The sequence below is a fragment of the Neofelis nebulosa genome, chromosome 16 (assembly GCF_028018385.1).
Source record: "Neofelis nebulosa isolate mNeoNeb1 chromosome 16, mNeoNeb1.pri, whole genome shotgun sequence".
In the NCBI taxonomy this organism is placed as follows: Eukaryota; Metazoa; Chordata; class Mammalia; order Carnivora; family Felidae; genus Neofelis; species Neofelis nebulosa.
In genome coordinates this window covers 58,593,218-58,608,784 of record NC_080797.1, presented here as the reverse complement: position 1 = coordinate 58,608,784, position 15,567 = coordinate 58,593,218, and the positions used below count along the sequence as shown (strand labels likewise).

Genomic DNA, 15,567 nt, shown 5'->3' with positions numbered 1-15,567 from the left:
TCTGCATCAAAGAAGCCTCAGATGTGGAAAGCCAGAAGTTACTAATTCTGAATGGCATAATTTAGCTAGGCTGGGCTTGACTTTTTTCCCCCCATTTCTTTTGGTCAGCAAGGAATAGAATATCTCTTAACAACTTGTTCCCTGATTTTTTTTTTTTTTTTGTTATGACAAGGAGTTCTCTGAGCCATCATCTAGTCCTATAAAGTTGCTTTCCTTTTCCATTTCGTACAAAATTTCTTTTCTCTTTACAACCTCAGTCGGATTCTTTTCATTTTGTGTGATATCTCTAGGCCTGACACCTCTCCTCCTAAGACCAGGATATAACTCCTTGCTTCATTTGGTAATGAATTCTATCTTACCAAGGATGGTGTGTGGATCAAGCTGATTTTTTTTTTCTCCACTATGAAAATTTTATGTGAATCTACTGGTTACTAGCTGCTTTGTTTCTGGAAGAAAAGATATCCTAAAATAATCTCATAACTTTTAAATATATATATTTTTTGTTTTTCACATTTAAAATGACAATTATAGAAAATGTGCCATTCCATAATTTTTGAGACAAGTTACAAAGGAGTCTGAGCCTTTCTTATTACTACTGCTCTTCACAGATCTCATGACTAAGGAGACATTTGTTTGGTCCAGGAGCTCTTGCACAAAGGGTGCACATGGGTTCTTCTGGATTCCTTTCCACACAGCACCTGTTTGTAGTTAGGACCCACTTCTCAGCCTCTAAGCTGGGAGCCGGCTTATGCACGCAGCCTCTCGTTGTAGTTTTGAAGTCTTTTACTCATTCTGCAGTTGCTGATCTGAGCAGGAATCCCTACATTTTGCACCCCTGTCAGCTTACTGACAAGGAGAGTCTGAAATTACTTGGAGTTCTTTTGTTGTTAAAAATAAGTTAACAAAAAGCTGCAACCCCCAGCATACAGTGTATCCATGGCTCTTCTGGTAGCTCTTTTAGTTGATTTAATATCCGAATACCCATTCACTTCTGTCCCTAGACGTATGACATTGCTTAGAGCTGTAATCCTGTAGCCAGTACAAGGAAAGAGGTGTTCATTCATAATGGGAAGGAGACTGTAACGGAGTTCTTCCTTTCTTTCATATACAAGGAGGGCTAAGTTACCATCTTCTGGCAGGCAAGAGTATACATCAGTGGGGAAGGGCTTAGAGCGTCCTACAGCCAGGGGGCCCCAGCGGCCAGCCTCAGTGTCCAGGAGTCCCCAGCGGGAGCCCGCTGAGTGCCGGCCACTATTCCAAACACCAGGGCAACTGGTATGAACAGCTCAAGTACAGTTCCTGCTAACTTGGGGGCTTATATTCTAGCTGGAACGCATGTGATAAAGAAAGAAGTAAAGGTATAGTGCCAGAAGGAGATGAGAGCCGTGGGGAACAGTTAAGTAGGGCTGGGGGCAGGGAGCATGGGGTGGGGGGTGGGGGCGAACTGTTATTCTCTACCAAGATGGGCAGGGAAGGCCTGATGGGATGACAAGGGAGTAGAGGTGAAGGATGTCCTGTCAGAGGCCTGTGGTTGAGTAATACTTCCAGTTTCTAGTACTATGGAAAGTGGGCATTTCTCTCTGTGTCTTCCTGTGTATCTCTATTGGGGACACTGAGGATGGGAAATTGTGGTCACTCACTTTTCTCTCACCATAAATCAGATGTTTTTGATAATTATAATTTTAACTGGCCCCAAAACTCCATGAAGGAGATGCACTATAATTTAATTAACAAATCGTTTACAGTTAGCTATCTACATTGTTTTCACCTATTGTATTTTCATTTGTTTTACACTTTTAGTTGTTATATACACTGCTGTGATTAGAAACCAGGCATCTCAGGAAAGCAGTTTGGGAATGCAGAGGAAGGGCCATGAGAACACGTATTTGGGGTCCAGGACAGAGGAGAGGGAGACACACATGGGAGCGGCGGGCAGGCAGTGAGCAGTGACTGTTGGATGAGAAGGGCCAGGAGCAGAGGCCTTTGACTTCCTCTACCTCAGGTCAAGAGGCCTCATTTCCCCTGGCCCCCTGCCTGTGCTTCCCGGGACAAACCAATGGCCTGCTTATTGGTCTGAGTCTACTCTTGAGTTAAAAGAACAGAAGCAATGATGTTCTTTAAAAAAAATTTTTAATGTTTATTTATTTTTGAGAGAGAGGGTGGGGGGGAAAGGGTCAGAGAGAGAGAGAGAGAGAAAGAGAGAGAGACAGACAGACAGAATGCGAAGCAGGCTCTAGGCTCCGAGCTGTCAGCACAGAGGCTGACGCGGGGCTTGAACCCATGAATCGCTGAGTTCAGCACCTGAGCCGAAGTCGTATGCTTAACCGACTGAGCGACCCAGATGCCCCTGCAATGGCGTTTTTTAAGTTAAGCAGATATTACAGATACTGCTAAAAAAACAAACAAAAAAAACCCCCAAAAAACAAGAAGCAGATGGCACTGACTTCAGGTTTTCATCCACAAAAACAAAACATGAAAAGTAAGTTTCTATGCTTATGAGTTGGGGTTATAATTGAGGTTTCCAGCATCCAGACAGGCAAATGCCTGGACAGCTGCTTAGGGCAGATGGGTCCTTTGACAGCTTAATATCACTGAGTTTCTGGTGACTCTGCAGTCAGGGCAGCCAACATGAGACCATCTGTTTACTAGTGGGCAGAAAAGCTCACGACCAGCAGGTAGCCACTGCTGAGGATGAGACACAAACCCAAAACCGAGTCAGCCATTTTCATAACCTCTGCAAAGCAAACTGGCCTGGCGGGCCGCTGGCACCACCACCAGAGACAAGGGCTACGTGCCTACAAAACACGACCATACGGAACGAGGATATGCCCAGAGGTTTTAGGTTTGTAACGTTTTTTTATTTTTATCTTTTTTTACTTAAAAAAATATGGGGCGCCTGGGTGGCCCAGTCAGTTGAGCATCCAACTTCGGCTCAGGTCATGATCTCAGAGTTCATGGCTTTGAGCCCTGCGTTGGGCTCTGTGCTGACAGCTCAGAGCCCGGAGTCTGCTTTGGATTCTGTGTCTCCCTCTCTGTCTGCCCTTCCCCTGCTCACGCTCTGTCTCTCTCTCTCTCTCTAAAAAATAAACATTAGAAAAAAAAATTTTTTTTTTGAGTATAGTTGACATGATGTTACAGTTGGTTTCAGTTGTGTCCCAAGAGGTGTTATTTGGGTTTATTTCAAAGTATTCAAATGCCATAAGATAGATCATTCACTCAGAAAGCTTTTTTGTTCTTTTGTACTTTTCTAAATGGGAAAAGAGAATATCCAGGAATTCAGACCTATATAATAGGCCTAAAAACTAGCTGTCATTTGTTTATTATTAAAAATGAAAAAATTTTTTAGATAAGTAACACATATATTTAATTGCAAAAGGTTTACAAGGAAAAATAAATAAATCTCCCACCTACCTTTCTCCTAGTACCCTATCTCCCCTCTTTCCCTCCAGAGATAACATTGTTACCCATTTCCTGCATATCTTTCCAGAAATTGTCTATAATATACATAATCACGTATGTATGGATATATATATATACACACACATATAAATGTATACAGATATGTCCTTATAACTTTCTTATTGGCTATATTTAAAATGAACAAAGCCATATTAAAGCCTCTGAGAAGAACCACAGTAAAGAAGCCTGTTTAACTTCATTAGCATATCTACCGGTATCTGACTTTGGGTCCCCTCTCCTCCCCTTTGGCATAATTTCTGATCTGTAGAACAGGGCCAGGACTTGAATGGTATGGCTGTATCAGGTGTTTCTGGATGGCATCTACCCTGGTTGGTCTGTGCTTGAGCTGTCCTTTTTTTTTTTTAATGTAAAGTTTATTCTTATATTTTTCTTTTTTATTCATCTGCCTTTTCTTATTTTCTTTGCTCCTTAGTTTCATATTGCCTATGCACAGTTTTCTTGCTCTTTTCTTTCTGGTTTATTATTTGCTTTGAGCGGGGCAGCTATTTGCTGAAATGCAGTTGTTTTTTTTTAAGTTTACTTATTTATTTGGAGGGAGGGAGGGAGGGAGGAAGGGAGAGAGGGAGGGAGAGAGAGAGAGAGAGAGAGAGAGAGAGAGAGAGAGAGAGAGAATGAATCAAGAGGTGGGGGTGGGATGGGTGGGAGAGAGAATCCCAAGCAGGCTCCGCACTGCCAGTGCAGAGCCCCATGTAAGGCTGGATCTCATGAACCGCGAGATCATGACTTGAGCCGATGCCAAGAGTCAGACACCTGACCGACTGAGCCACCAGGCACCCCTGAAATGCAGTTCTTGAAGAGGTGAGGGCACCGTGTACGGCTGTCCTATAGCTTCCTTTCAGGATGTGAACTCACATCACCCTCTCTCCAAACTGCAGTATCGTCTGCATGAGGCCACTTCTTCCCTCAGCTGGGTGTGTCCTTTGTCTTGACCTCCTCCAGACACTGGGGTCAGCATGACTTAGAAGTTCCTTTAGGCCACAGACACTCTTGGACCAATTTGGGAGCATTTTATTTAGGGTTAAAAAAAATCTCCACATGAAAGTGAGATTAGACTATAATTTTCTTTTTTTGTGCTATCCTTCCTTGTTTTGGGTATAGTGTTGTGCTGGCCTAATAAAATGAGATGCTCTTTTTAAAAAAAATTTTTTTTTAATGTTTATTTTTGAGAGAGAGAGAGAGAGAGAGAGAGAGAGAGAACGAACAAGTGGGGAAGGGTCAGAGAGAGAAGGAGACATAGAATCTGAAGCAGGCCCCAGACCCTGAGCTGTCAGCACAGAGCCTTAGGCAGGGCTAAACTCACAGAGTGAGAGATCATGAACTGAGTCGAAGTCAGATGCTTAACCAAATAAGCCACCCAGGCACCTCAAATGAGATGCTCTTTTATCAAATTTTTTAGTTCTCTCTCTTCTCTCTGATACTTGGTTGGAATTTTGCTCATAGGTTTTAAGTCCTAATCCTCTCTCTTTATAATTTTTTTTTTAAAGTTTGTTCATTTATTTTGAGGGGGGGAGGGGCAGAGAGAGAAAATCCCAAGTAGGCTCCATACTGTCAGTGCACAGCCCAACGTGGGGTTCAGTCTCACTAAGTGTAAGATCATGACCTGAGCCAAAATCAAGAGTCAGACACTTAACTGAATGAGCCACGCAGGTGCCCTTCTCTTTACGATTTTTTGAAGATAATGACTCCTGTTCAAATCTAATCTATCAATGCTATATTCAGCTATTCTGAGCCTTTCCTTCTGAGTTCTAACCAGAGAACCTTTCAGAATGTACTTTAGGGAAATTACCTGGAAGATAAAATATTTGTCTGAACTTAAATCTCTCTCAACTTTGGATTTCTGCAATTAACCCAGGGACAAATAAGATCATGTGCCACATCACTGTACTTGTAAAACACAATACAATTTTCTTTAATGTTCATTGATTTATTTTGAGAGAGAGAGAGCGAGGATGGGCAGAGAAAGGGAGAGAGAGAATCCCAAGCAGGCTCTGTGCTGATAGCACAGAGCCCATCATAAGGCTCAATGCCATGAACTGTGAGATCATGACCTGAGCCGAAATCAAGGGCTAGATCCTTAACCGACTAAGCCACCCAGGCACCCCAACACAGTGCCATTTTCAAAGTCACACCAATGATATGATACTTGGTAATAAGGGAAAACAGCTAGTAAAGAAATCAAATTAACCATTCCTTATGAAGTCAATATCAAGTTGCTGACTAACTCTAAGTTGAAATTCCAAGCCTGAATTTCCTGGGGGCAGGGAGGAGGGGTTTTATCTCTTGTCTATGCTTGACCTTTTATTCATAGAGTAAGAACATCAAGAATAAACTATAAAAAAAATCTAGCATTTTGACAGCCTTCTTCTCTTCCTCCCATTTATAATTTTTAAAGATGTTTAAAATTCTTCCATATGTTAAAGATCGGAGGGAATACAAGTAGAAATGTTATCTCAGAATGCATATGCTAGGGAGAGACAGCAACTGACAGTGCTAGGACCAGTTTCCCATTTCCCCCTACTTACAGAAGCATTCAATAAGAGTTGGAATTTGCTAAACAAGGACCCAGACTGAGAAGAAATACTTTCCAGGCAAAAACTATGCATTAGTACAGGCATGCGGATTAAAATCCCTTTAATTGTCCTTACTTTGTTCTAACTATCAGAAGGAAAAGAAGCCTCCTAAACTGAGCCATGACTTTACTGTAGAGATGCCTTCTCCATGTCTTTCCCTTCCATTCTAAACTCCTTAGTATCCTCTTAGCACTCTTTGGCAGATGGAAGGGAATTTTTCAAACTTATCTGTTTATCATTGTTTTTTGGTAATTCCTTAGATTCTTATTTTTTTCCCACCAGATGACCGTTATGCATTATTTTATCCACACCACTGAAAAGCATTTAACTACATATCTAAGGACCTATTTTGATCTAGGATACAAAGTTTAATAACATAAAATAAATGGTCTGCTTATACTGCACACACTGATCAGCAAAATGAACACAATCGAATTAGACAGGTGGACATCTGATTCTAGATATGTCTTTGTTTAGGGAAAGAAAAGCCATATCTAAGTTAGAAAAAAACAACAACACAATACTGATAAGGAAAGTCGAAGACCGCTTCTGGCAACTTAGGAAGTGTCGTCGAGGAAGAAAAGGAACTGGACCCTGAGTTTTGAGAAGCGGTCTTCCCTGGCATCAGGGTGGGGGGGGGGGAGGCGGAGACAGACAGTTTGCCACACTGGAAAGAACATCTGACTTTGGAGTCAGAAACGCTCTACCCCAAATGCTCGATGATGTCCTATGGGAAGGAAGACCCCATCTCTAAAACAACTCCAATAAGTAACCAGACAGATCATTCCCTGGTCCACATCGTCCTCCGGGTCGATGCTCTGTGCATATTTCTCACATCACTGTTCACAACACACACCCACACACAAATACCCCAGACATCTAGGTTCACTGTGAATATGTCATGTGCCACCCAAACTCTGCGTTTTTGTATAGGTTGTTGCTTCTCTTAGAAATTCCTTCAGTCTTCATGTATCTGTATGTCATCCTAAACCTGTCTTCTAATTTACATTCACAGTAGACACAATTGCTGATTATATTTGGGATAAATGAGAAGCTGTGACAATAGGTATATAAAGTAATTTTTCTGTCTTTTGGATTTCTGTCATTGGACTGGTGATGAAGAAATCACAATTGGGGAAATTCTATCATTTTTCGTTCAGCTGGAGGCCGGAAAAGCAGAGGATCATTCCTAATCTTGAAACTAAGCCTAGATGCTAATTTTGCCTTCTGTGGAATGGATGATTTATGCCATTCTTCTAAAGGAAAATAACTCAATACATTGAAATTGGCACAAAGCAAGTTCAGTAAGAATTACGATGAAAGATTTCATATGTTCAAAACCTGCCTCAGTTACAAAAATCAAGCTTTACCTCTTGAAATGATTCACCAGGACTCCAACAAGTTCTCCAATTCGACTCTCATGGGTTGGCTGTTTGCTGAAAAGGCAGACAATGAGGTCTTTGTTGTCTTTTGTATGGAACACTACAAGTTGGTCCTTTCCATTGGAGACACTCAGACCAGTCAACTGCAAAGACATAAAACATGGAAAACTATTAGGATGGTTTCTCAAAAGAATAAATTTAAAAATACATTTTGTAATTATATTCATAATATACATATTATATATGTATAATTTTAAAAATAAACATATATATATATATATATGTTTCAGTTTATTTATTTTGAGATAGAGAGTGTGTGTGCATGAACTGGGCAGGGGAAGAGAGAGAGAGGAGAGAGAGAATCCCAAGCAGACTCTGCACTATCAGTGAAGAGTCTGATGTGGAGCTTGATCTCCCGAATCATGAGATCATGACCTGAGACGAAGTCAAGAGTCAGATGCTCAACTGACTGAGCTACCCAGGCACCCCTAATAATGTATTTTTGATCAGTGACCCTGGTAGCTTCAGTCTTTTCCAAGTTTCATGGAACAAGCAAGATGGAAGGAAATAATAAAGATAAGATTAAAAATCAGTGAAACTGAAAACAGAAAAATAATAGAGAAAAATCAATGAAATAATGAGCTGGTTGTTTCAAAAGATCAATAAAATTGCTAAGCCTCTAGTCTGAGGATAAAAGAGAGATAACCTAATTACCAATACAGAATGGAGGAGGGGATAGCACTATAGACCATACAGACATTAGAAGGATAACAAAGAAAAGTATTTTCAACAACTCTGTGTACATAAATTTAATAACATGGATGAAACCAAGTAATTCCTTAGAAGCCACAAACTACCAAAACTCACCTAAAAGGCAATAGGTAAGCTGAGTACTGCTTTATCTATTAAAAAATGAAATTTGTGGTTAAAAACCTTTCAAAAAAGAAAACTCTAGGCTCAGGTGACTTCACTGGTGAATCCTACCAAATGTTTAAAGAAGAAATAACACTGGGAACACTTTGTAACTCATCTTATAAGGCCAGCATTATCCTGATACCAAAAAAGGATAAAGGCAGTACAAGAAAACTGTAAACCAATATCCAAAACCCTTCATCAATATGGATGTAAGAATGACCAACAAAATATTAACAAAGAAATCCAACAACATATAGGAACAATAATATACTATGACCAAGTAGAGTTTATCTAAGAAATGCAAAGCTAGTTCACAATTCATTAATTAGCCAATGTAATCCATTGCTGCCACAGAATAAATAAGCCATGTGATATTATTTGATGCAAAAAAAGTGATGAGGGATAGAAGCAGAAAAATATTCACCTTTAGCCCAGAAGGCTGACCTAAAGCCTGCATAGTTTCAATAAGGATTAAATATGTGCTGGTTGCTGCTTTCTTAAAGGGTCTCATGACTGCCTTTAAATCTCACCGACAGTTCACATCAAACTGAATGACAAGCACTAGAGAAATCTTGAGAAAGCAGTTTCACAGGCAGAAATATGAGCATTTATCTTTATTTTTTATTTTATTTTTTTAAGTTTATTTATTTTGAGAGAGAGAGAGAGAGAAAGTGGGTGCCTGCACACAAGTGGTGAAGAGGCAGATAAAGAGAGATGGAGAGAGAGAATCCCAAGCAGGGGCTCAACTTGGGGTGTCAACTCACAAACTGTGAGGTCACGACCTGAGCTGAAATCAAGAGTCAGATGCTTAACCCAATGAGCCATCCAGGCGTCCCTAGTTTTAAATATTTTTAAATATTTTATTTTTAAGTAATCTTTACACCCCACTTGTGTTTACGACCTTGAGATCAGAGTCACATATTCCACAGACTGGGCCAGAGGGGCTCCCCTTGATCTATTAGTCCCTGCACGTCCCTTCCCCCTTGAGCACAAAGCATATAACCACCAGCTGCATAGAGCAAAAGTGCAGCTCTTTCTGCCCACAGAGCAGAGAGCTTTCCCCGTGCTACTTACATAAACTTACTAATTTGCACTGTAAAATGTCTGAAGAATTCTTTCTTGGCCATTGTGCTCCACGACCCCACCAACATTTTTGGTGGCCCTGCAAGGGGATTATAGGGGGAATCTAAGAGCCTCAGTGCGACCTGCTAAAACCCTTTTATTCCCCCAGCCTCTACTTCTTGTTCTTTTCCAGAGATGTCCTGAATAGTACAACCCTTCGGAATTGTGTCTTGTCTGAGTGCTCAGGAGAGAACCTCTTGCCCGTGGCCCTACTAAGGGGAAGACAAACTTCTGCTGCCCGGCTGGACACCAGTACCTTGGCTGTAATGGCGTTGGGCTCAGAAATCAGTCTCTGTTTCATCTGCTCTTTTAATACTTGTATACTCGAGTATTTCAATACTCTTTTAATACTCATCATAGGACAGACATACATGTCCCTAGGATGGCCGCTGATCTCAAGACTCCCATGGAAGGTTTCCTCCTAAATAATCCAGTGTGATCCCTCAAATGAGCATAAAATCCAAGATACATCTGACCACATGTGATTCCTGAAAGTGACTGGTGGGAGCTATTATCCAGTTGAGGCACTCAACCAGCGGGGGACTGGATCACAGATAAAGCTCACAAGAAAGTTTCCTGGATTAGATAGGGGTTCCATACTTTCGTTTCTTCACGTCTTTCATTTGTCTTGCCCATGGGCTGTTTGGCGTTCTCAGTCCTACTCTCAGACTGAAAGTACGTCTAGTTTAGATATATGTCACTTAATATGATACCAAATAGCTGCTCCTTGTTAACAAGGGCCAGGGCCTCTACCTCATCCATTAATAGTAGATCCAGAGTCTTACAAAGGGTATTGTTACTGGTTGCAAAATATATTGATACCCCCAAAATGGAAAGAGGCAGCTCCAATCTCTGTGGCATTTCAGTCCAATCACTGACACCCCGTCTCAGGTAGTACAATGGTGTCAGAGTGGTTGAAACTGAGGGATGCCTCCCACCACTCTGAATCCCAGGGACCTTCAGCAATATTCCTGGTGGGATGCCACTTAGAAGCTGAGGAGGATTTTGGTAATGGACTCCTAGTTAGTTAGTGGACTCTCCTCCATTTGTAGGAATTAACTATAGGATCAGCTTCCTTGATCCTAAAGGATTTTCCTTTGGGCTGTTGTTACCTAACACAATGGAGTCAATCTGGACAATAGGATTTAAAGAAGTGCCTCATCTTTTTCTGTAATAATGCTTGGCCTCAATGTTCTCTGAAGGATGATAAAAAAAATGACCCATTGATGGGTCTTTAAGGCTCAGTACTATTTATCAATTGGACCTTTTGGTAGGCATCAGGGAAAATGGACCAAAATCCCATATGGTTAGGCCTTTATGGCCCTCTACCAAAACCCTCATCTGTCCATACTCCTTTAGGGGGCCTGAGGACACCCCTCTCCTCACCCTTTTCTTCTCAATCCACCATCAGCTGGCTGCCCAGGCCCGTCCTACTTAACCCACCATCCTCCCTGTGTTTTGTCATGTTTTCTATGTGCACCACTCCCTGCCTCCATCTCTCTGCCAAGATCCTGTATATGCCTCCTTCTTTTTCCTGAGTTATTCTCTCCTCTTTGTTTGCTTCTTTGTGTGTCAGAGCTGGAATATATCTTGAGAGTACTGGATGAATGTTGCCTGACTCTGGTTGTGTGGGGTTTTCTCCCTCATTCATTTCCTAGGTTAATGGCTATGATCATTGGAGCCAGTTGTCCTGTAAGTCTACCTCAGGATGGGGACCTTAAAGAATACTCCCAAGAAGCTTTCAAAATTCCTTTTGCTTCAGGGAGGTTCCCTGTCTTCTCCACCAGACATGGACTGCTTATTTTCACTTTTTGTGGATGGAAACAAAAGGTGTGCCTGTCCATCTGTCTGTGCTGATGAGCTTTAGGACTGAGAGAGTCCTTTTTCTCTGCCCTCTTGCTGGCAGCACCTCACCTCTTCTGCCTGCACCTCCCCCTGCTCCTCTTTCCCCACCACGTTGGGTGCCACTCGCATAATGGCTCCTGTACCATCCTTCATGCCCTCAGTGCCATTGGCTCCTGTTCCTCCTTCCTTGCTATCAAGGAGTGGAGAGCACCTCTCTCTGGACTTAAACCACTCACTTCAGATTTCCCCACCGGTTCCCCAGGTAAAAATTGACAGTGGGGAACAAACGGATTGACATTTAGTGTGCCCAGGTGCAATATATTTGGCATTTAAGCTAATTTGAGTTTGTTAGTTTAATTAAAGGTAAACATGTCTTTAGAGTTATCAGCACTAAATATAAAACTTTTATTCTACCAAGGTTTACAAAAGGTCAAATAAACTCGTGTTATTGCTGTTGCAATTTGTCAGCAGAAAGATGACTTAAAATGATGGTTAATTTTGTCTCAAAGTTTTCACGAGTAATTGTTAAGAACAAGTAGGCTGAATAAATAAAAGATTAATGGGTAAAACTTATATTTATTTATTTATTTATTTTTAAACTTTAAAAATGTTTGTGTATTTTTGAGACAGAGGGACAGAGTGAGTGGGGTGGGGACCCCAGAGACACAGAATCCAAAGCAGGCTCCAAGCTCTGAGCCATTAGCACAGAGCCTGATGTGGGAACTGACCTCACAAACCACGAGATCATGACTTGAGCCGAAGTTGGACCCTTAACCCACTGAGCCATCCAGGCACCCCATAGGTAAAACTTTTAAATAGCTTTCAAAATTTTTGGTAACATGAAACTGTGAAGTTTTTTTTTTAATATTTATTTATTTTGAGAGAGAGTTCACGTACTCATGCAAGCAGGGTGAGAGGCAGAGAGAGAGAGAGAGAGACAGAGAGAGAGAGAATCCCAAGCAGGCTCTGCACTGTCAGCTCAGAGCCCGACACAGGACTTGATCCCATGACTGTGAGATCATGACCTGAGCTGAAATCAAGAGTTGGAAGTTTAACCAACCGAGCCACCCAGGCGCTCCTGACACTTGGAAGTTTTGCTGAATTAAACAATAAATTGGATTGAATTTATTGGATATCTAAGTCTTTTCCAAATAAATGCTAAAGCATGTTTACTAAATGTAGGTTTGGGCTTTTGGCTTCTTACCACAGAGAAACTGAGGATGTTGGGTCTATGGTAAACTTGCTTTATGCTTGGTTGAAAGGTTGTACTATGGAAAAACATGTTTTTAGAAATTATGAAATATATTCATGAAGTTCAGATCTAAAGAATTTTGGTGTAACAGACCATTCACAAGTGATTACTACTTAATTTTCTTTGGAGATTAATGTTTCTAAGAGTTAAAATTCTGCTAAATATAATTAAGACTGAAGGACGGGCGCCTGGGTGGCTCAGTCAGGTAAGCATCCGACTTCGGCTCAGGTCATTCTTTTTCTGAATGAAAAAGAAAGTTGTAGAAGGTTTGTGAAGGGAATTTTTTGGAAAAGAATTTTATGTATGGTCAAGATTGAGGTTGAAATGAATGGATTTTAAAAGTACATTGGCATAAAATTGAAATTCTGCTTTTCTCTGTGTTAAAAAGACAAAGTTTTCTTGGATTGTTGTCTGCTTTTGATAAGAAAATGTAAATGAAGTTTTTTTTTCTTTTTCTTTATCTGCCCAGAAAACCAAAGCTTCTGTGTTTTGTTGTTATCAGGTCTTTGATTACTTAAGAAAGTTAAAACTTCTCAAGTTTTGCTAACAACTCTAGCTTCCTGTAGAATCTCTTACTGCCAGCGCAGTTAAATGTAAATATTAAATTTAGAATGATCTGTAATCCTATTTAGGCATATACTTAAAAATATATAAAAAATATAATTTCATATATTGTAGAAAATATATGAAATTCCTGAAGTTTTAATATGTTCTAGTATAAGGTCAAAATTAAATAATTTTAATTATTAAAATGCTATGTGTCACAGGAATAACTAAATTTCCTTGTCAGCTACATTATAATGAACTCTCTTATCAGATCTTTAACCATTCTATTTTTGAGTCTCTTGTGGTTTACAGTTATTGTTCCGATGCTCTTGCAGAATGAGTTTTGTCTTCAAGGAGATTCAGGAAACTGACTTTTGACAAATACAGGTTTTTGATATCTTTAAAATCATAAAACTAAAATGCTTAAGCATATCCAGAACTAATGGAAGAAGCTGCATCTGAACAACTAGAATTAGGAGAATGGGACTAAATAGACTGAGGAAGATGATTATGGTTTTTGTGACTCTTATTTGACACACTGCTGGTTTCCTAATGTTTGCTCTTCTAGATTTAAAGAAACCTCTTAAGAAATCCATGACTTATAGAAATGTGATAAAGTTTTCTTTCGTGAACAAATTGAAACATTTAAATCTTTTCTTTATTGGAATCCTCCAGAATTCAGAAACTCCCAGTGGGTATTCTTTCTTTCTTGGCAATTAGTTATTTGCATAAGTTCAATAAGAATTTGTTCTCTTTGTAGTCTCCTCAAAAAGTTAAAAATAGAACTAACCTCCCATCCAGCAATCACACCAATAAGTATTTACCCAAAGGATACTAAATACTAATTCAATGGGATACATACACCCTGATGTTTACAGCAGCATTACCTACAATAGCCAAATTGTGGAAAGAGCCCAACTGTCCAACTACTGATGAATGGATAAAGAGGATGTAGTATATATGTACAATGGAATATTACTCAGCCATAAAAAGAATGAAATCTTGCCATTTGCAATGACATGGATGGAGCTAGACAGCATAATGCTAAATGAAATAAGCCAGTCAGAGAAAGACAAATACCACATGATTTCACTCATATGTGGAGTCTAAGAAACAAAACAAATGAGCAAAGGAAAAAAAAAAAGGGAGAGAGGCAAACCAAGAAACAGACTCTTAACTACAGAGAACAAACTGATGGTTACCAGAGGGGAGGTGGGTGGAGAGATGGGTGAAATGGGTGAAGGAGATCAAGGAGCGTACTTGTGATGGACACCAGGTGACGTATGGAACTGCTGAATCACTGTATTGTACACATGAAACTAATATTACACTATATGTTAACCAACTGGAATTTAAAGAAAACTTAAAAAGAATCTATTCTCCTTGTAAAGGACACCATTGGAAACACTGGTTATATTACTAAGGCTTTGACTGGAATGTCCTAAGTAAGAGAGACATGCATAGACTCAGATATGACCAGACAGCTCTAAGGAATTAAGGTTGACTTTATGGAGTCAATAAAGCCCCTTGAAAATGTTGGCCTGAGGGGCGCCTGGGTGGCTCAGTCTGTTAAGTGTCTGACTTTGGCTCAGGTCATGATCTCACAGTTTGTGAATTCAAGCCCCGTGTCAGGCTCTGTACTGACAGCTCGGAGCCTGGAGCCTGCTTCTCATTCTGTGTCTCCCTCTCTCTCTGCCCATCCCCCCACTTGCACTTTGTTTCTCTGTCTCTCTCTCAAAAATAAATGAACATTAAAAAAAAAAAATAGAAAATGTTGGCCCGATACCTTGCTTACAGAGTTCCCAGCAGCCTTACCAGGTGAGTAAAGAATGTCACTTCCTGGCAGGTGCAGGAAACCTCAGGATATTTTAGGGACCTCAAGAAGAGGAATGCATCCAAATCTATAGGTATTGTAGGCAAGTCTGATGACAACAATTTGGTTCGGCTCTACCCTTGAGCAGCTATTAAAAGTTCAATCTAGAGGGGCACCTGGGTGGTTCCGTTGGTTAAGCTTCTGACTCTAGATTTTGGCTTAGGTCATGATCTCACAGTTGTGAGATGGAGCCTCGAATTGTTGGGACTCCTCATGTGGAGCCTGGTTACGATTCTCTCTCTCTCTCTCTCTCTCTCTCTCTCTCTCTCTCTCTCTCTCCCTCCGCCCCTCACCCACTCACATGGTTGCGTATGTGCTCTCCTTCTCAAAAAAGTTCAATCTACAGATTCCTTATAAAAAGTTTCCACAAAGCAGATTTTAAAGGATCTATATGATCAATCACTATTCTTGCTGAGCTTATGTAAATAATTAGGCCAAGTTTGTTAAAACTGGACTTGTTTTACAAATGAATCAGTCTTGATTTGGCTATCTCTGGAAATAAGGGTGAACTGAGAAAAATTATGTTTCTCAATAATGCATCCTTATGGATGTTAGGTTCTAATTTTAATTAGCTGTCTTTAA

The 15,567-nt window shown here is 40.4% G+C and overlaps 1 protein-coding gene across 3 annotated transcripts in view; it reads right to left on the bottom strand.

Annotated features, from left to right (window-relative positions):
- The window catches only part of MYO1D (myosin ID), a 377,669-nt gene that overhangs the window by 77,764 nt on the left and 284,338 nt on the right, over nucleotides 1–15,567 (bottom strand). For all 3 annotated transcript variants that reach the window (XM_058706014.1, XM_058706013.1, XM_058706015.1), the window contains exon 21: nucleotides 7,421–7,575. In XM_058706014.1, coding sequence (XP_058561997.1) covers nucleotides 7,421–7,575 — 155 coding nt within the window. The remainder of the gene's footprint in view (nucleotides 1–7,420; nucleotides 7,576–15,567) is intronic.